At 47.1% G+C, this 21,518-nt stretch overlaps 1 protein-coding gene across 1 annotated transcript; it reads right to left on the bottom strand.

The window, feature by feature from the left end:
• Window positions 1-79: 79 nt before the first annotated feature.
• Window positions 80-21,425, bottom strand: LOC123114625 (uncharacterized). The gene is made up of 3 exons (XM_044536101.1): window positions 21,355-21,425; window positions 1,306-1,941; window positions 80-429 (listed from the first exon to the last, which is right to left on the bottom strand). Exons 1-3 carry the CDS (start codon window positions 21,423-21,425, stop codon window positions 354-356), a joined length of 783 nt encoding a protein of 260 aa, XP_044392036.1. The 3' UTR covers window positions 80-353.
• Window positions 21,426-21,518: the final 93 nt, after the last annotated feature.

Here is a 21,518-nt window from a genome sequence, read left to right as displayed (position 1 = left end):
GAGCACGACACATACACGAACACACGAAGCACCCACACAGTGAGTGCAGACACATACAAGACACAAGACCTAGGACGGACGCAGCAACACATAAGACTATTTTTTTATTTTTCAACTTTTGTTTAAGTCTACTTTGAACTTCTGAATATCCTTTTACAAGCTTGAGCCATCATATTCCAGCTGCCCAAAATACAATTATCTGAACTCTCAAGATTAATATGACAACTCTTTATGAACTCCTGCTAGTCATCCATGCGTATTTTTGCCGCCATAACGGATATGCATAGCATTTCAAACAATTATAAATGACATGATGCTCTGTAGGTATTTAAAAGCACACTCTGTGTCTACTACTAGCGAAGCTCCCCAAAGATCATTTTTCTCAAGCAGAATAGCACAAAAGCCACCAATGTTGAATGTATGACAAACCTGTCCAAGAATTATCAAAAGAAGTTGATTAGTCTCAAAAGGAAGCATACTGGGTGAGTTACTTGTCCAGAAACAAACAATAATAGAGCAAGGTAAGCCGGTCAAGTTCGTACGTACAGAGTAAAGGAGCTATATTTGTGTGATTTACTCTCTGGTTCAGAGGTAACACAATATGGTGAATGAACTGACGTACTTTTTCAGACTGAACACAACTCTTTTGCTTTCTCAGTGGAACGCATACGCTACAAAGAAAGTGTTTTTCCACTATATGTTAACTGTAGTCAACGTCGAAACTGCCACAATTCACCGCATAGCAACAACACAGAAACACTTCAGAAATTATAGCAAAATTTGTAGCCAAATTGAGCACCCGCACCGCACAGCTGCTTGGGGGATATAGATATGTGATCACCAGTTCCACAGGTTCAGAATCACTTTATACAAGATAAAATTTGTGAAGTCACTTCACAAGAGGCACTGAATGGAGAGACCTACAGGGCCTCTACGACGGTAACATTTTTGTGTTCGACCAACTCTTGATGTTCTGACCGCGTGGGCGGCTGCACGAACGCCACCACTGTGCCCACTATTGCGTCCACTGCCAATAAGAAAGATGGCTCTTGGATCTTCAGCTAGCCAACAACCTGAACTCCAGTTCTCATCCAAACACCACGTTCAGACTTTTCACAAAGTAAACAATGTCGGTTTACCTAGGGGATTCCAGCAAACATAAAAATGTGCTCCGAAAACTCTATTACTCTCAGATTATCAATTCTCTCGCTGCCAGTTTTACTTGAACGGCCATGAGAATTTTACTCGACCTGCCACGGATGCTCTATAGCCACTTCATCGTGAACAACAGTCAGTAGGACTCACCTGTCGACAGGCTCGTCGGAGTTGTGCTCGGGGATGGAGGAGGGCACGACAGCAAGGAGGCTGTTGTCGACGTGCCGCACTCGAGGATGAAGGAGACCGCCAGAGTAGCACCGCTCCCACGCGTTAACATCCGTCGAATACGGCGGGTCGCGGCTGTTTGAAGGCGTCTGGAGATGGTCGTGCTCGAGGAAGAAGGAGCTTGCCGGAGCAGCACCGCCTCCCCGGCGAGAGCATCCATCGGACCCGCGGGGTCGCATATGTTGGGGGTGGCAGGAGACGGCCATGCTCGCCGGATGGGGTGAACTGCCCAAGCCCCGGGGATCAACTGCATCCAGCTCGCCGGTGCGGGAGGGGTCGCCGGAGAAGGGAGCGGTGGTGGCGCTCCGAACTTCCAGCTCGCTGTGCGGGGGGAATCCGCCAGGAGGAGGCGGGTCCGCCGCGCGGCGGAGGAGGCGGGCCGACGGGGCGCCGGAAGGAAGCGGGGGCAGCGGCAGCCGGAAGAGGCGGGGGCGGCGGCGCAGCGCGTAGGGCCGGTGGACGCCGGGCTGGGGGATTGGGGCGGCCGCGAGGGTTTGTGGAGGTCGGGAGGTGGGGGACGGCAGTTTTTTTTTTTTTCCTTTTTTTAGTTTTTCGGTGCTGTGTTATTTGAGTTCGGGAACACCTCATCGTGACTATATAGGGGCGCCGTGATCCGAATAGTTATTCTAATCCCGGGATTAGAATAATGTCACCCTAAATATATAGGACGATGGTATTCGAACACCGAAAGTGTTCCGGAGGGTGCCGGGTACATATAGGGTCACCGGAAGGGGTTCCGGGCACCCCCTCCCTCCCCCAAAGATATGAGCTTAATGGGCCAAGGGAGAGACATACCAGCCCACAAGGGGCTGGTGTGCCTCTCCACCAGGCCGGCCAGCCCTAGGGAAAGGAAAGGGGGGAGGGAAGTCCGTCCTTCCTTCCCCTCCTCAAGGGAGAAAGGAAAGGGGGGCGCCACCTCGCCCTTCCTTCCCGTGGCGCCTATACAAGGAAAAGGGGGGCAAACCAGGGCAGGAGCCCAAGTGGGATTCGTCCCCACTTGGGGCGCCCTTTGGCCTCTCCCCTCTCCCTCTCACTTATATATATGTGGAGGGCGCCCTGTTGGGGAACGTTGCAGAAAATAAAAAAAATTCTACGGTTTCACCAGGATCCATCTATGAGTTCATCTAAGCAACAAGTGAAAGGGGAGATTCATCTACATACCACTTTGTAGATCACGAGCGGAAGCGTTCAAAAGAACGGGGTTGAAGTAGTCGTTCTCGTCGTGATCCTATCACCGGAGATCCTAGCACCGAACGGACGGCACCTCCGCGTTCAACACACGTACGGTCAGCGTGACGTCTCCTCCGTCTTGATCCAGCAAGGGGGAAGGAGAGGTTGATGATGATCCAGCAGCACGACGGTGTGGTGGTGGATGCAGCAGAACTCCGGCAGGGCTTCGCCAAGCTGCTGCGGGAGGAGGACGAGGTGTAGCGGGGGGGGGGGAGGCGCCAAGACTTGGGTGCGGCTGCCCTCCCCCCTGCCCTCCTTTATATAGGCCCCCAGGGGGGCGCCGGCCCTGGGAGATTCAATCTCCCAAGGGGGCGGCGGCCAGAGGGGTGGAGTGCCCCCCAAGGCAAGTGGTGCGCCCCCCCCCCCACCTAGGGTTTCCAACCCTAGGCGCAGGGGGGCCCAAGGGGGGCGCACCAGCCCACTAGGGGCTGGTTCCCCTCCCTCTTCAGCCCACGGGGCCCTCCGGGATAGGTGGCCCCACCCGGTGGACCCCGGGACCCTTCCGGTGGTCCCGGTACAATACCGGGTGACCCCGAAACTTTCCCGATGGCCGAAACAGTACTTCCTATATAGTTTTCTTTACCTCCTGACCATTTCGGAACTCCTCGTAACGTCCGGATCTCATCCGGGACTCTGAACAACATTCGGTTTGCTGCATACTCACATTCATACAACCCTAGTGTCACCGAACCTTAAGTGTGTAGACCCTACGGGTTTGGGAGACATGTAGACATGATCGAGACGGCTCTCCGGTCAATAACCAACAGCGGGATCTGGATACCCATGTTGGCTCCCACATACTCCTCGATGATCTCATCGGATGAACCACGATGTCGAGGATTCAAGCAACCCCGTATACTATTCCCTTTGTCACACGGTATGTTACTTGCCCGAGACTCGATCATCAGTATCCCAATACCTCGTTCAGTCTCGTTACCGGCAAGTCACTTTACTCGTACAATAATGCATGATCCCGTGACCAGACACTTGGTCACTTTGAGCTCATTATGATGATGCACTACAGAGTGGGCCCAGTGATACCTCTCCGTAATACGGAGTGACAAATCCTAGTCTCGATCCGTGTCAACCCAACAGACACTTTCGGAGATACCTGTAGTGCACCTTTATAGTCACCCAGTTACGTTGTGACATTTGGTACACCCAAAGCACTCCTACGGTATCCGGGAGTTACACGATCTCATGGTCTAAGGAAGAGATACTTGACATTGGAAAAGCTCTAGCAAAACGAACTACACGATCTTGTGCTATGCTTAGGATTAGGTCTTGGCCATCACATCATTCTCCTAATGATGTGATCCCGTTGTCAATGACATCTAATGTCCATAGTCAGGAAACCATGACTATCTGTTGACCAACGAGCTAGTCAACTAGAGGCTTACTAGGGACGTATTGTGGTCTATGTATTCACACATGTATTACGATTTTCGGATAATACAATTATAGCATGAATAAAAGACAATTATCATGAACAAGGAAATATAATAATAATCCTGTTATTATTACCTCTAGGGCATATTTCCAACAGTCTCCCACTTGCACTAGAGTCAATAATCTAGTTACATTGTGATGAATCGAACACCCATAGAGTTCTGGTGTTGATCATGTTTTGCTCGCGAGAGAGGTTTAGTCAATGGATCTGCGACATTCAGATCCGTATGTACTTTGCAAATATCTATGTCTCCATCTTGAACATTTTCACGGATGGAGTTGAAGCGACGCTTGATGTGCCTAGTCTTCTTGTGAAACCTGGGCTCCTTGGCAAGGGCAATAGCTCCAGTGTTGTCACAGAAGAGTTTGATCGGCCCGACGCATTGGGTATGACTCCTAGGTCGGTGATGAACTCCTTCACCCAAATTGCTTCATGTGCTGCCTCCGAGGCTGCCATGTACTCCGCTTCACATGTAGATCCCGCCACGACGCTCTGCTTGCAGCTGCACCAGCTTACTGCTCCACCATTCAACATATACACGTATCCGGTTTGTGACTTAGAGTCATCCAGATCTGTGTCGAAGCTAGCGTCGACGTAACCCTTTATGGTGAGCTCTTCGTCACCTCCATAAACGAGAAACATGTCCTTTATCCTTTTCAGGTACTTTAGGATATTCTTGACCACTGTCCAGTGTTCCTTGCTGGGATTACTTTGGTACCTTCCTACCAAACTTACGGCAAGGTTTACATCAGGTCTGGTACACAGCATGGCATACATAATAGATCCTATGGCTGAAGCATAGGGGATGACACTCATCTCTTCTTTATCTTTTGTCGTGGTCGGGCATTGAGCCGAGCTCAATCTCACACCTTGCAATACAGGCAAGAACCCTTTCTTGGACTGATCCATTTTGAACCTCTTCAAAATCTTATCAAGGTATGTGCTTTGTGAAAGACCTATGAGGCGTCTCGATCTATCCCTATAGATCTTGATGCCTAATATGTAAGCAGCTTCTCCAAGGTCCTTCATTGAAAAACACTTATTCAAGTAGGCCTTAATGTTGTCCAAGAATTTTATATCATTTCCCATCAAAAGTATGTCATCTACATATAATATGAGAAATGCTACAGAGCTCCCACTCACTTTCTTGTAAACACAGGCTTCTCCATAAGTCTACATAAACCCAAACGCTTTGATCATCTCATCAAAGCGAATGTTCCAACTCCGAGATGCTTGCACCAGCCCATAAATGGATCGCTGGAGCTTGCACACTTTGTTAGCATTCTTAGGATCGACAAAACCTTCCGGCTGCATCATATACAGCTCTTCCTTAAGATAACTGTTAAGGAATGCCGTTTTGACGTCCATCTGTCATATCTCATAATCATAGTATGCGGCAATTGCTAACATGATTCGGACGGACTTAAGCTTCGCTACGGGAGAGAAAGTCTCATCGTAGTCAATCCCTTGAACTTGCCGATAACCCTTAGCGACAAGTCGAGCTTTATAGATGGTGACATTACCATCCGCGTCTGTCTTCTTCTTAAAGATCCATTTGTTTTCTATCGCTCGCCGATCATCGGGCAAGTCAGTCAAAGTCCATACTTTGTTTTCATACATGGATTCTATCTCGGATTGCATGGCTTCAAGCCATTTGTTGGAATCTGGGCCCGCCATCGCTTCTTCATAGTTCGAAGGTTCACCGTTGTCTAACAACATGATTTCCAGGATAGGGTTGCCATACCATTCTGGTGTGGAACGTGTCCTTGTGGACCTACGAAGTTCAGTAGTAACTTGATCTGAAGTACCTTGATCATCATCATTAATTTCCTCTCCAGTCGGTGTAGGCACCACAGGAACATTTTCCTGAGCTGCACTACTTTCCGGTTCAAGAGGTAGTACTTCATCGAGTTCTACTTTCCTCCCACTTACTCCTTACAAGAGAAACTCTTTTTCCAGAAAGGATCCGTTCTTGGCAACAAAGATCTTGCCTTCGGATCTAAGGTAGAAGGTATACCCAATGGTTTCCTTAGAGTATTCTATGAAGACGCATTTTTCCGACTTGGGTTCGAGCTTTTCAGGTTGTAATTTCTTGACATAAGCATTGCATCCCCAAACTTTTAGAAACGACAGCTTAGGTTTCTTTCCAAACCATAATTCATACGGTGTCGTCTCAACGGATTTAGACGGTGCCCTATTTAAAGTGAATGTAGCTGTCTCTAGAGCGTATCCCCAAAATGATAGCGGTAAATCGGTAAGAGACATCATAGATCGCACCATATCCAATAGAGTGTGATTGCGGCGTTCGGACACATCGTTATGCTGAGGTGTTCCAGGCGGTGTGAGTTGTGAAACGATTCCACATTTCCTTAAGTGTGTACCAAATTCGTGACTTAAATATTCTCCTCCACGATCTGATCGTAGGAACTTTATCTTTCGGTCACGTTGATTCTCTACCTCATTCTGAAATTCCTTGAACTTTTCAAAGGTCTCAGACTTGTGTTTCATCAAGTAAACATACCCATATCTACTCAAGTCATCAGTGAGAGTGAGAACATAACGATATCCTCCGCGAGCCTCAACGCTCATTGGGCCGCACACATCGGTATGTATGATTTCCAATAAGTTGGTTGCTCGCTCCGTTGTTCCGGAGAACGGAGTCTTGGTCATTTTACCCATGAGGCATGGTTCGCATGTGTCAAATGATTCATAATCGAGAGACTCTAAAAGTCCATCAGTATGGAGCTTCTTCATGCGCTTGACACCAATGTAACCAAGGCGGCAGTGCCACAAGTATGTGGGACTATCGTTATCAACTTTACATCTTTTGGTATTCACGCTATGAGTATGTGTAACATTACGTTCGAGATTCATCAAGAATAAACCATTGACCATCGGGGCATGACCATAAAACATATCTCTCATATAAATAGAACAACCATTATTCTCAGATTTAAATGAGTAGCCATCTCGTATTAAACGAGATCCAGATACAATGTTCATGCTCAAACTTGGCACTAAATAACAATTATTGAGGTTCATAACTAATCCCATGGGTAAATGTAGAGGTAGCGTGCCGACGGCGATCACATCGACCTTGGAACCGTTCCCGACGCGCATCGTCACCTCGTCCTTCACCAGTCTCCGCTTATTCCGCAGCTCCTGCTGTGAGTTACAAATATGAGCAACGACACCGGTATCAAATACCCAGGAGTTACTACGAGTACTGGTAAGGTACACATGAATTACATGTATATCAAATATACCTTTAGTGTTGCCGGCCTTCTTGTCCGCTAAGTATTTGGGGCAGTTCCGCTTCCAGTGACCCTTCCCCTTGCAATAAAAGCACTCAGTCTCAGGCTTGGGTCCATTCTTTGACTTCTTCCCGGCAACTGGCTTACCGGGCGCGGCAACATCTTTGTCGTCCTTCTTGAAGTTCTTCTTACCCTTGCCCTTCTTGAACTTAGTGGTCTTATTGACCATCAACACTTGATGTTCTTTCTTGATTTCAACCTCTGCTGACTTCAGCATTGAAAATACTTCAGGAATGGTCTTCACCATCCCCTGCATATTGTAGTTCAACACAAAGCTCTTGTAGCTCGGTGGGAGCGACTGAAGGATTCTGTCAATGACCGCCTCGTCCGGGAGGTTGATCTCCAGCTGGGACAGGCGGTTGTAAAACCCAGACATTTTGAGTATGTGCTCACTGACAGAACTGTTTTCCTCCATCTTACAACTATAGAACTTGTCAGAGACTTCATATCTTTCGACCCGGGCATGATCTTGAAAAACCATTTTCAGCTCCTCGAACATCTCATATGCTCCGTGTCGCTCAAAATGCTTTTGGAGCCCCAGTTCTAAGCTGTAAAGCATGCCGCACTGAACGAGGGAGTAATCATCAGCACGTGATTGCCAAGTGTTCATAACGTCTTGGTTCTCTGGGATGGGTGCTTCACCTAGCGGTGCATCTAGGACATAATCTTTCTTGGCTGTTATGAGGATGATCCTCAGGTTCCGGACCCAGTCCGAATAGTTGCTGCCATCATCTTTCAGCTTGGTTTTCTCTAGGAACGCGTTGAAGTTCATGTTGACATGAGCATTGGCCAATTGATCTACAAGACATATTTTGCAAAAGTTTTAGACTAAGTTCATGATAATTAAGTTCATCTAATCAAATTATTTAATGAACTCCCACTCAAATTAGACATCCCTCTAGTCATCTAAGTGTTACACGATCCGAGTCGACTAGGCCGTGTCCGATCATCACGTGAGACGGACTAGTCATCATCGGTGAACATCTCCATGTTGATCGTATCTTCCATACGACTCATGTTCGACCTTTTGGTCTCTGTGTTCCGAGGCCATGTCTGTACATGCTAGGCTCGTCAAGTTAACCCTAAGTGTTCTGCATGTGTAAATCTATCTTACACCCGTTGTATGTGAACGTAAGGATCTATCACACCCGATCATCACGTGGTGCTTCAAAACGACGAACTTTAGCAAGGTGCACAGTTAGGGGGAACACTTTCTTGAAATTATTATAAGGGATCATCTTATTTACTACCGCCGTTCTAAGTAAACAAGATGCATAAAACATAATAAACATCACATGCAATTATATAGTAGTGACATGATATGGCCAATATCATATAGCTCCTTCGATCTCCATCTTCGGGGCTCCATGATCATCTTCGTCACCGGCATTGACACCATGATCTCCATCATCATGATCTCCATCATTGTGTCTTCATGAAGTTGTCACGCCAACGACTACTTCTACTTCTATGGCTAACGCGTTTAGCAATAAAGTAAAGTAATTTACATGGCGTTCTTCAATGACACGCAGGTCATACAAAAATAAAGACAACTCCTATGGCTCCTGCTGGTTGTCATACTCATCGACATGCAAGTCGTGATTCCTATTACAAGAACATGATCTCATACATCACAATATATCATTCATCATTCATCACAACTTCTGGCCATATCACATCACATTGACAATTGCTGCAAAAACAAGTTAGACGTCCTCTAATTGTTGTTGCATCTTTTACGTGGCTGCAATTGGGTTCTAGCAAGAACGTTTTCTTACCTACGAATAACCACAACGTGATTATGTCAACTTCTATTTACCCTTCATAAGGACCCTTTTCATCTAATCCGCTCCAACTAAAGTAGGAGAGACAGACACCCGCTAGCCACCTTATGCAACTAGTGCATGTCAGTTGGTGGAACCTGTCTCACGTAAGCGTACGTGTAAGGTTGGTCCGGGCCGCTTCATCCCACAATACCGCTGAAGCAAGAAAAGACTAGTTGCGGCAAGCAAGTTGACAAGATCTACGCCCATAACAAAATTGTGTTCTACTCGTGCAATAGAGAACTACGCATAGACCTAGCTCATGATGCCACTGTTGGGGAACGTTGCAGAAAATAAAAAAATTTCTACGGTTTCACCAAGATCCATCTATGAGTTCATCTAAGCAACGAGTGAAAGGGGAGATTCATCTACATACCACTTTGTAGATCGCGAGCGGAAGCGTTCAAAAGAACGGGGTTGAAGTAGTCGTTCTCGTCGTGATCCTATCACCGGAGATCCTAGAGCCGAACGGACGGCACCTCCGCGTTCAACACACGTACGGTCAGCGTGACGTCTCCTCCGTCTTGATCCAGCAAGGGGGAAGGAGAGGTTGATGATGACCAGCAGCATGACGCCGTGGTGGTGGATGCAGCAGAACTCCGGCAGGGCTTCGCCAAGCTGATGCGGGAGGAGGACGAGGTGTAGCAGGGGGAGGGAGTGTTGGAAATATGCCCTAGAGGCAATAATAAATTAGTTATTATTATATTTCCTTGTTCATGATAATCGTTTATTATCCATGCTATAATTGTATTGAAAGGAAACTCAGATACATGTGTGGATACATAGACAACACCATATCCCTAGTATGCCTCTGTTGACTAGCTCGTTGATCAATATATGGTTACGGTTTCCTAACCATGGACATTGGATGTCGTTGATAACGGGATCACATCATTAGCAGAATGATGTGATGGACAAGACCCAATCCTAAGCCTAGCACAAAGATCGTAGTTCGTATGCTAAAGCTTTTCTAATGTCAAGTATCATTTCCTTAGACCATGAGATTGTGCAACTCCCGGATACCGTAGGAATGCTTTGGGTGTACCAAACGTCACAATGTAACTGGGTGGCTATAAAGGTGCACTACAGGTATCTCCGAAAGTGTCTATTGGGTTGGCACAAATCGAGACTGGGATTTGTCACTCCGTGTAAACGGAGAGGTATCTCTGGGCCCACTCGGTAGGACATCATCATAATGTGCACAATGTGACCAAGGGGTTGATCACGGGATGATGTGTTACGGAACGAGTAAAGAGACTTGTCGGCAACGAGATTGAACAAGGTATCGGGATACCGACGATCGAATCTCGGGCAAGTACAATACCACGAGACAAAGGGAATTGTATACGGGATTGATTGAGTCCTTGACATCGTGGTTCATTCGATGAGATCATCATGGAACATGTGGGAGCCAACATGGGTATCCAGATCCCGCTGTTGGTTATTGACCGGAGAACGTCTCGGTCATGTCTGCATGGTTCCCGAACCCGTAGAGTCTACACACTTAAAGTTCGATGACGCTAGGGTTATAAAGGAAGTTTGTATGTGGTTACCGAATGTTGTTCGGAGTCCCGGATGAGATCCCAGACGTCACGAGGAGTTCCGGAATGGTCCGAAGGTAAAGAATAATATATAGGAAGTGAGGTTTTGGCCACCGGAAGTGTTTTGGGGGTCACCGGTAATGTATCGGGACCACCGGAAGGGTTCCGGGGTCCACCGGGAGGGGCCACCAGCCCCGGAGGCTTGCATGGGCCTAGTGTGGAAAGGGACCAGCCCCAGAGTGGGCTGGTGCGCCTCCCACCCTTGCCCAAGGCGCAGCTAGGAGGGGAGAGGGGAAACCCTAGGCGCAGATGGGCCTATAGGCCCACCCTGGGGCGCGCCCCCTCTCTCCCCCTCTTGGCCGCCCCCTTCAAGTCCCATCTAGGGCTGCCGCACCCCTAGGGTGGGAACCCTAGATGGGGGCGCAGCCACCTCCCCTCCTCCTATAAATAGTGGGGGTTTTGGGGCTGCCAGAGACACGAGAACCTCTCCCTCAAGGCGCAGCCCTACCTCTCTCCCTCCTCGTCTCCCGCGGTGCTTGGCGAAGCCCTGCAGGATTGCCACGCTCCTCCATCACCACCACGCCGTTGTGCTGCTGCTGGATGGAGTCTTCCTCAACCTCTCCCTCTCTCCTTGCTGGATCAAGGCATGGGGGACGTCACCGGGCTGTACGTGTGTTGAATGCCGAGGTGCCGTCCGTTCGACACTAGGATCTCCGGTGATTTGGATCATGACGAGTACGACTCCTTCAACCCCGTTCTCTTGAACGCTTCCGCTTAGCGATCTACAAGGGTATGTAAATGCACTCTCCTTCCCCTCGTTGCTGGTTTCTCCATAGATAGATCTTGGTGACACGTAGGAAAATTTTGAATTTCTGCTACGTTCCCCAACAGTGGCATCATGAGCTAGGTCTATTGCGTAGATTCTTTGCACGAGTAGAACACAAAGTAGTTGTGGGCGTTGATTTTGTTCAATATGCTTACCGTTACTAGTCCAATCTTGTTTCGACGGTATTGTGGGATGAAGCGGCCCGGACCGACCTTACACGTACACTTACGTGAGACAGGTTCCACCGACTGACATGCACTTGGTGCATAAGGTGGCTAGCGGGTGCCAGTCTCTCCCACTTTAGTCGGAACGGATTCGATGAAAAGGGTCCTTATGAAGGGTAAATAGCAATTGACATATCACGTTGTGGTTTTGCGTAGGTAAGAAACGTTCTTGCTAGAAACCCATAGCAGCCACGTAAAACATGCAAACAACAATTAGAGGACGTCTAACTTGTTTTTGCAGGGTATGCTATGTGATGTGATATGGCCAAGAAGAATGTGATGAATGATATGTGATGTATGAGATTGATCATGTTCTTGTAATAGGAATCACGACTTGCATGTCGATGAGTATGACAACCGGCAGGAGCCATAGGAGTTGTCTTTATTTATTGTATGACCTGCGTGTCATTGAACAACGCCATGTAATTACTTTACTTTATTGCTAACCGGTAGCCATAGTAGTAGAAGTAATAGTTGGCGAGACAACTTCATGAAGACACGATGATGGAGATCATGATGATGGAGATCATGGTGTCATGCCGGTGACGATGATGATCATGGAGCCCCGAAGATGGAGATCAAAAGGAGCAAAATGATATTGGCCATATCATGTCACTATTTGATTGCATGTGATGTTTATCATGTTTATGCATCTTATTTGCTTAGAACGACGGTAGTAAATAAGATGATCCCTCATTAAAATTTCAAGAAAGTGTTCCCCCTAACTGTGCACCGTTGCGAAAGTTCGTCGTTTCGAAGCACCACGTGATGATCGGGTGTGATAGATTCTTACGTTCACATACAACGGGTGTAAGCCAGATTTACACACGCGAAACACTTAGGTTAACTTGACGAGCCTAGCATGTACAGACATGGCCTCGGAACACAAGAGACCGAAAGGTCGAGCATGAGTCGTATAGTAGATACGATCAACATGAAGATGTTCACCGATGATGACTAGTCCGTCTCACGTGATGATCGGACACGGCCTAGTTGACTCGGATCATGTAATCACTTAGATGACTAGAGGGATGTCTATCTGAGTGGGAGTTCATGAGATGAACTTAATTATCCTGAACATAGTCAAAAGATCTTTGCAAATTATGTCGTAAGCTCGCGCTTTAGTTCCACTGTTTAGATATGTTCCTAGAGAAAATATAGTTGAAAGTTGACAGTAGCGATTATGCGGACAGTAGAAAGCTTATGTCCTTAATGCACCGCTCAGTGTGCTGAACCCCAAACGTCGTCTGTGGATGTTGCGAACATCGGACATACACGTTTTGATAACTACGTGATAGTTCAGTTAAACGGTTTAGAGTTGAGGCACCAAAGACGTTTTTCGAAACGTCGCGGAACATATGAGATGTTTCGAGGGCTGAAATTGGGATTTCAGGCTCGTGCCCACGTCAAGAGGTATAAGACCTCCGACGATTTTCTTAGCCTGCAAACTAAGGGAGAAAAGCTCAATCGTTGAGCTTGTGCTCAGATTGTCTGAGTGCAACAATCACTTGAATCGAGTGGGAGTTGATCTTCCAGATGAGATAGTGATGTTTCTCCAAAGTCATTGCCACCAAGCTGCTAGAGCTTCGTGATGAACTATAACATATCAGGGATAGATATGATGATCCTTGAGGTATTCGCGATGTTTGACACCGCGAAAGTAGAAATCAAGAAGGAGCATCAATTGTTGATGGTTGGTGAAACCACTAGTTTCAAGAAGGGCAAGGGCAAGAAGGGATACTTCATGAAACGGCAAATCAGTTGCTGCTCTAGTGAAGAAACCCAAGGTTGAACCCAAACCCGAGACTAAGTGCTTCTGTAATAAGGGGAACAGCCACTGGAGCAGAATTACCCTAGATACTTGGTAGATGAGAAGGCTGGCAAGGTCGATAGAAGTATATTGGATATACATTATGTTAATGTGTACTTTACTAGTACTCCTAGTAGCACCAGGGTATTAAGATACCGGTTCGGTTGCTAAGTGTTAGTAACTCGAAATAAAAGAGCTACGGAATAAACGGAGACTAGCTAAAGGTGAGCTGACGATATGTGTTGGAAGTGTTTCCAAGTTTGATGTGATCAAACATCGCACGCTCCCTCTACCATCAAGATTAGTATTAAACCTGAATAATTGTCATTTGGTGTTTGCGTTGAGCATAGACATGATTGGATTATGTCTATCGCAATACGGTTATTCATTTAAGGAGAATAATGGTTACTCTATTTATTTGAATAATACCTTCAATGGTCTTGCACCTAAAGGAATGGTTTATTGAATCTCGATCGTAGTGATACACATTTTCATGCCAAAAGATATAAGATAGTAATGATAGTACCACTTACTTGTGGCACTGCCATGTAAGTCATATTGGTATAAAACGCATGAAGAAGCTCCATGTTGATGGATCTTTGGACTCACTCGTTTTTGAAAAGTTTGAGACATGTGAACCATGTCTATTGGTGTATACGCATGAAGAAACTCCATGCAGATGGATCGTTTGGACTCACTTGATTTTGAATCACTTGAGATATGCAAATCATACCACATGGGCAAGATGACTGAAAAGCCTCATTTTCAGTAAGATGGAACAAGATAGCAACTTGTTGGAAGTAACACATTTTGATGTGTGCAGTCCAATGAGTGCTGAGGCATGCAGTGAATATCGTTATGTTTTACTTCATAGATGATTTAAGTATATACTGTATATTTACTTGATGAAACACAAGTCTGAATTATTGAATGGTTCAAGTAATTTCAGAGTGAAGTTGAAGATCATTGTGACAAGAGGATAAAATGTCTATGATATGATCATAGAGATGAGTATCTGAGTTACGAGCTTTGGCACACAATTAAGACATTGTGGAAATTGTTTCACAATTAATACCGCCTGGAACACCATAGTGTGATGGTGTGTCCGAACATCATAGTTGCACCCTATTGGATATGGTGCGTACCATGATGTCTCTTATCGAATTACCACTATCGTTCATGGGTTAGGCATTAGAGACAACCACACTCACTTTAATAGGGCACCACGTAATTCCGTTGAGACGACACCGTTTGAACTATGGTTTGGAGAAACCTAAGTTGTCGTTTCTTAAAAGTTTGGGGCTGCGACGCTTATGTGAAAAAGTTTCATCGTGATAAGCTCGAACCCAAAACGGATAAATACATCTTCATAGGATACCCAAAATGGTTGGGTATACCTCCTATCTCAGATCCGGAAGCAAAGTAATTGTTTCTAGAAACGGGTCCTTTCTCGAGGAAAAGTTTCTCTCGAAAGAATTGAGTGGGAGGATGGTGGAGACTTGATGAGGTTATTGAACCGTCACTTCAACTAGTGTGTAGCAGGGCACAGGAAGTTGTTCCTGTGGCGCCTACACCAATTGAAGTAGAAGCTTATGATAGTGATCATGAAGTTTCGGATCAAGTCACTACCGTACCTCGTAGGGTGACAAGGATGCGTACTACTTCAGAGTGGTACGTAATCCTGTCTTGAAGGTCATGTTGCTAGACAACAATGAACCTACGAGCTATGGAGAAGCGATGGTGGGCCCAAATTCCGACAAATGGTTAGAAGCCATGAAATCCGAGATAGGATCCATGTATCAGAACAAAGCATGGACTTTGGTGGACTTGCCCGATGATCGGCAAGCCATTGAGATAAATGGATCTTTAAGAAGAAGACGGACGTGGACGGTAATGTCACCGTCTATGAAGCTCGACTTGTGGCGAAGAGTTTTTCACAAGTTCAAGGAGTTGACTACGATGAGATTTTCTCATCCGTAGCGATGCTTAAGTCCGTCGGAATCATGTTAGCATTAGCTGCATTTATGAAATCTGGCAGATGGATGTCAAGACGAGTTTCCTTACCAGTTTTCGTAAGGAAAGGTTGTATGTGATACAATCAGAAAGGTTTTGTCGATCCTAAGGATGCTAAAAGGTATGCTAGCTCCAGCGATCCTTCCATGGACTGGAGTAAGCATCTCGGAGTTGGAATGTGCACTTTGATAAGATGATCAAAGATTTTGGGTTTATACAAAGTTTATGAGAAACTTGTATTTCCAAAGAAGTGAGTGGGAGCACTATAGAATTTTTGATGAGTATATGTTGTTGACATATTGTTGATCATAAATGATGTAGAATTTCTGGAAAGCATATAGGGTTATTTGAAAGGTGTTTTTCAATGGAAAACCTGGATTAGGCTACTTGAACATTGAGCATCAAGATCTATAAGATAGATCAAAATGCTTAATAGTACTTTCAAATGAGCACATACCTTGACATGATCTTGAAGGTGTTCAAGATGGATCAGTCAAAGAAGGAGTTCTTGCCTGAGTTGTAAGGTATGAAGTTAAGAGTTAAAGCTCGACCACGACAGAAGAGAGAGAAAGGACGAATGTCGTCCCCTATGCTTCAGACGTAGGCTCTATAGTATGCTATGTTGTGTACCACACCGGAAGTGTGCCTTGCCATGAGTCAGTCAAGGGGTACAAGAATGATCCAGGAACGGATCATTGGACAGCGGTCAAAATTATCCTTAGAGGAATAAGGAAATTTTTCTCGATTATGGAGGTGATAAAGAGTTCGGCGTAAAGGGTTACGTCGATGCAAGCTTTAACACCTATCTGAATGACTCTGAGTAGTAAACCGGATACGTATAGTGGAGCAACCATTTGGAATAGCTTCAAGTGGAGCGTAGAAGCAGCATTTACAATATGGCATAGAGAATTGCGAAGTACATACGGATCTGAAAGTTGCAGACCCATTGACTAAAACCTCTCTCACAAGCAAAACATGATCAAACCCCAGAACTCATTGAGTTTTAATCACATGATGATGTGAACTAGTTTAATGACACTAGTAAACTCTTTGGATGTTGGTCACATGGCGATGTGACGTAATCACATGACGATGTGAGCTAGATTATTGACTCTAGTGCAAGTGGGAGACTGTTGCAAATATGCCCTAGAGGCAATAATAAATTAGTTATTATTATATTTACTTGTTCATGATAATCGTTTATTATCCATGCTATAATTGTATTGAAAGGAAACTCAGATACATGTGTGGATACATAGACAACACCATGTCCCTAGTAAGCCTCTAGCTGACTAGCTCGTTGATCAATAGATGGTTACGGTTTCCTGACCATGGACATTGGATGTCGTTGATAACGGGATCACATCATTAGCAGAATGATGTGATGGACAAGACCCAATCCTAAGCCTAGCACAAAGATCGTAGTTCGTATGCTAAAGCTTTTCTAATGTCAAGTATCATTTCCTTAGACCATGAGATTGTGCAACTCCCGGATACCGTAGGAATGCTTTGGGTGTACCAAACGTCACAACGTAACTGGGTGGCTATAAAGGTGCACTACAGCTATCTTCGAAAGTGTCTATTGGGTTGGCACGAATCGAGACTGGGATTTGTCACTCCGTGTAAACGGAGAGGTATCTCTGGGCCCACTCGGTAGGACATCATCATAATGTGCACAATGTGACCAAGGGTTGATCACGGGATGATGTGTTACGGAACGAGTAAAGAGACTTGCCGGTAACGAGATTGAACAAGGTATCAGGATACCGACGATCGAATCTCGGGCAAGTACAATACCGCGAGACAAAGGGAATTGTATACGGGATTGATTGAGTCCTTGACATCGTGGTTCATCCGATGAGATCATCGTGGAACATGTGGGAGCCAACATGGGTATCCAGATCCCGCTGTTGGTTATTGACCGGAGAACGTCTCGGTCATGTCTGCATGGTTCCCGAACCCGTAGGGTCTACACACTTAAGGTTCGATGACGCTAGGGTTATAAAGGAAGTTTGTATGTGGTTACTGAATGTTGTTCGGAGTCCCGGATGAGATCTCGGACGTCACGAGGAGTTCCAGAATGGTCCAGAGGTAAAGAATAATATATAGGAAGTGAGGTTTTGGCCACCGGAAGTGTTTTGGGGGTCACCGGTAATGTATCGGGACCACCGGAAGGGTTCCGGGGTCCACCGGGAGGGGCCACCAGCCCCGGAGGCTTGCATGGGCCTAGTGTGGAAAGGGACCAGCCCCAGAGTGGGCTGGTGCGCCTCCCACCATGCCCAAGGCGCAGCTAGGAGGGGAGAGGGGAAACCCTAGGCGCAGATGGGCCTATAGGCCCACCCTGGGGCGCGCCCCCTCTCTCCCCCTCTTGGCCGCCCCCTCCAAGTCCCATCTAGGGTTGCCGCACCCCTAGGGTGGGAACCCTAGATGGGGGCGCAGCCACCTCCCCTCCTCCTATAAATAGTGGGGGTTTTGGGGCTGCCAGAGACACGAGAACCTCTCATTCAAGGCGCAGCCCTACCTCTCTCCCTCCTCGTCTCCCGCGGTGCTTGGCGAAGCTCTGCAGGATTGCCACGCTCCTCCATCACCACCACGCCGTTGTGCTACTGCTGGATGGAGTCTTCCTCAACCTCTCCCTCTCTCCTTGCTGGATCAAGGCATGGGAGACGTCACCGGGCTGTACGTGTGTTGAACACCGAGGTGCCATCCGTTCGGCACTAGGATCTCCGGTGATTTGGATCACGACGAGTACGACTCCTTCAACCCCGTTCTCTTGAATGCTTCCACTTAGCGATCTACAAGGGTATGTAGATGCACTCTCCTTCCCCTCGTTGCTGGTTTCTCCATAGATAGATCTTGGTGATACGTAGGAAAATTTTGAATTTCTGCTACGTTCCCCAACAGGGAGGCACCAAGACTTGGGTGCGGCTGCCCTCCCCCCTGCCCTCCTTTATATAGGCCCCCAGGGGGGGCGCCGGTGCTGGGAGATTCAATCTCCCAAGGGGGCGGCGGCCAGGGGGGGTGGAGTGCCCCCCAAGGCAAGTGGTGCGCCCCCCACCTAGGGTTTCCAACCCTAGGCGCAGGGGGGGCCAAGGGGGGGGCACACCAGCCCACTAGGGGCTGGTTCCCCTCCCTCTTCAGCCCACGGGGCCCTCCGAGATAGGTGGCCCCACCCGGTGGACCCCCGGGACCCTTCCGGTGGTCCCGGTACAATACCGGGTGACCCCGAAACTTTCCCGATGGCCGAAACAGCACTTCCTATATAGTTTTCTTTACCTCCGGACCATTCCGGAACTCCTCGTAACATTTGGATCTCATCCGGGACTCCGAACAACATTCGGTTTGCTGCATACTCATATTCATACGACCCTAGCGTCACCGAACCTTAAGTGTGTAGACCCTACGGGTTCGGGAGACATGTAGACATGATCGAGACGGCTCTCCGGTCAATAACCAACAGCGGGATCTGGATACCCATGTTGGCTCCCACATACTCCTCGATGATCTCATCGGATGAACCACGATGTCGAGGATTCAAGCAACCCCGTATACTATTCCCTTTGTCAGACGGTATGTTACTTGCCCGAGACTCGATCGTCGGTATCCCAATACCACGTTCAGTCTCGTTACTGGCAAGTCACTTTACTCGTACAATAATGCATGATCCCGTGACCAGACACTTGGTCACTTTGAGCTCATTATGATGATGCATTACCGAGTGGGCCCAGTGATACCTCTCCGTAATACGGAGTGACAAATCCCAGTCTCGATCCGTGTCAACCCAACAGACACTTTCGGAGATACCTGTAGTGCACCTTTATAGTCACCCAGTTACGTTGTAACGTTTGGTACACCCAAAGCACTCCTACGGTATCCGGGAGTTACACGATCTCATGGTCTAAGGTAGAGATACTTGACATTGGAAAAGCTCTAGCAAAACGAACTACACGATCTTGTGCTATGCTTAGGATTGGGTCTTGTCCATCACATCATTCTCCTAATGATGTGATCCCATTGTCAATGACATCTAATGTCCATAGTCAGGAAACCATGACTATCTGTTGACCAACGAGCTAGTCAACTAGAGGCTTACTAGGGACGTATTGTGGTCTATGTATTCACACGTGTATTACGATTTCCGGATAATACAATTATAGCATGAATAAAAGACAATTATCATGAACAAGGAAATATAATAATAATCCTTTTATTATTGCCTCTAGGGCATATTTCCAACACGCCCCTAGTACACGACAAATCAATTGTTAGTCGTGTGCGGCGCCCCCCTCCACCATTTACACCCCGGTCATATTCTCGTAGCGCTTAGGCGAAGCCCTGCAAGGATCACATCACCATCACTGTCACCATGCCGCCGTGCTGATGGAACTCATCTACTACCTCGATAACTTGCTGGATCAAGAAGGCGAGGGACGTCACCGAGCTGAACGTGTGCAGAACTCGGAGGTGTCGTACGTTCGGTACTCGATCGGTGGATCGCGAAGAAAGTTCGACTACATCAACCATGTTGTGAAACACTTCCGCTTATGGTCTATGAGGGTACGTAGACACACTCTCCCCCTCGTTGCTATGCATCTCCTAGATAGATCTTGTGTGAGCGTAGGAAATTTTTTGAAATTGCATGCTATGTTCCCCAACAATCCATGTATCTCTCGGGTGCCCCGGTCCAGGGTCAATTGAAGTTCACCAATCCACTATCTCATAGTTTGTAGTGGGCATCCATATGGTTTTTGCCACCTCCGAGCATGTCAACCCACACCTGTCTCTCAACCAAACATCCCAAGAGGATGTGTAGAATCATTTCAAGCTCCTAGTCATAGAGTGGACAAGCCACTGAGTGCGAAGACAACACTTCTAAACTCTATCTATGGTCTAATACCACTTTCTCAACACCATCCATGCGAATATCTTGCATGATGTTGGGGCATACGACCTATAAATATGGATCACCCCGGTGTTGTTGACTCGACCAAGAAAGAATGCCCATTAGACTATCCTAGAGGAAAATTGCCCATTGCCCTCCTAGGCCAACACAATTGCATTGTCAACTCCCTCTAAGAGTTGAACCTCAGTCAAGTGATCAACCAAGTGAAGGAACTCCGCCAAAGTTTTCTCATGCATGTTGGGGTTCACACCCGACCACCAACCACCATCCATCCATTCTCTCGTAGTGCGTGTCTTGATTGGCCTTCTTGTCGGCGCAAGCAAAAAGGTTGGGCGCCACATCTTCTAGCCTTGATCATTCAACAACCAATCTTCCCAGAAGAGCGCAATAGCGCCATTTCCCAACTTGCATCTAGTTGTCGCCTTGTATACTGCCATCAATTCTTATGGCCCCTGAATGTTGAATTTCCCCCATGGTTCCTCCGACATTGTTTGTCTTAATCACAGCCATCTAGACCTATGCGCCAAGTTGAGGAGGTGAAGGTTTGGGACACCAAGCCCTCCCAACTCCTTAGAGGAGCAGACATGATTCCAAGCAAGCAGGCACCAGTCCACCTACACGTTGCATATCCCCTTCCAGAGAAAACCGCAACCAATCTTCACTAGTACCCCGAGGCTTTTTTGCGGGGATGTCAAGTGTCAGCATTGCACCTCCATTCTACTGCCTCCAAACATCATCATCACCTGCCCACCCGGCAGGCGTTCCACTGTCTTGTCCACCATGGATTGCAGTTGGGTAACTGAGGGTGTCCATAGTCCGAGAGGCAACCCGAGATACTTGCACGACCATGGGAGCACCGGGAAACCAAGCTCCGTGACGACGAGATCAACTTGCTCCAAATAGCACATAATGGGGTGTATCGAGCACTTATTCAGGTTGGTTCACAACCCAAAGCCATGTGAAAGTTTGTGACATTGGCCAAATAAGCCCTAAGGCTAAGA

Source organism: Triticum aestivum, chromosome 5B (assembly GCF_018294505.1).
Source record: "Triticum aestivum cultivar Chinese Spring chromosome 5B, IWGSC CS RefSeq v2.1, whole genome shotgun sequence".
NCBI lineage: Eukaryota > Viridiplantae > Streptophyta > Magnoliopsida > Poales > Poaceae > Triticum > Triticum aestivum.
Note: the sequence above shows the minus strand (reverse complement) of the source record. Positions and strands in the feature narration are given on the sequence as shown.

Bases quoted from the DNA above. Each gene is read 5' to 3' on its own strand.
- LOC123114625 (XM_044536101.1), bottom strand. From the start codon at position 21,425: ATGTGCTATTTGGAGCAAGTTGATCTCGTCGTCACGGAGCTTGGTTTC. The intron at 1,942-21,354 runs GTATCTCGGGTT...CAAATAACACAG, and splicing joins GTGCTCCCATGGTCGTGCAA to CACCGAAAAACTAAAAAAAG. The intron at 430-1,305 runs GTGAGTCCTACT...ATTCTTGGACAG, and splicing joins TCCGACGAGCCTGTCGACAG to GTTTGTCATACATTCAACAT.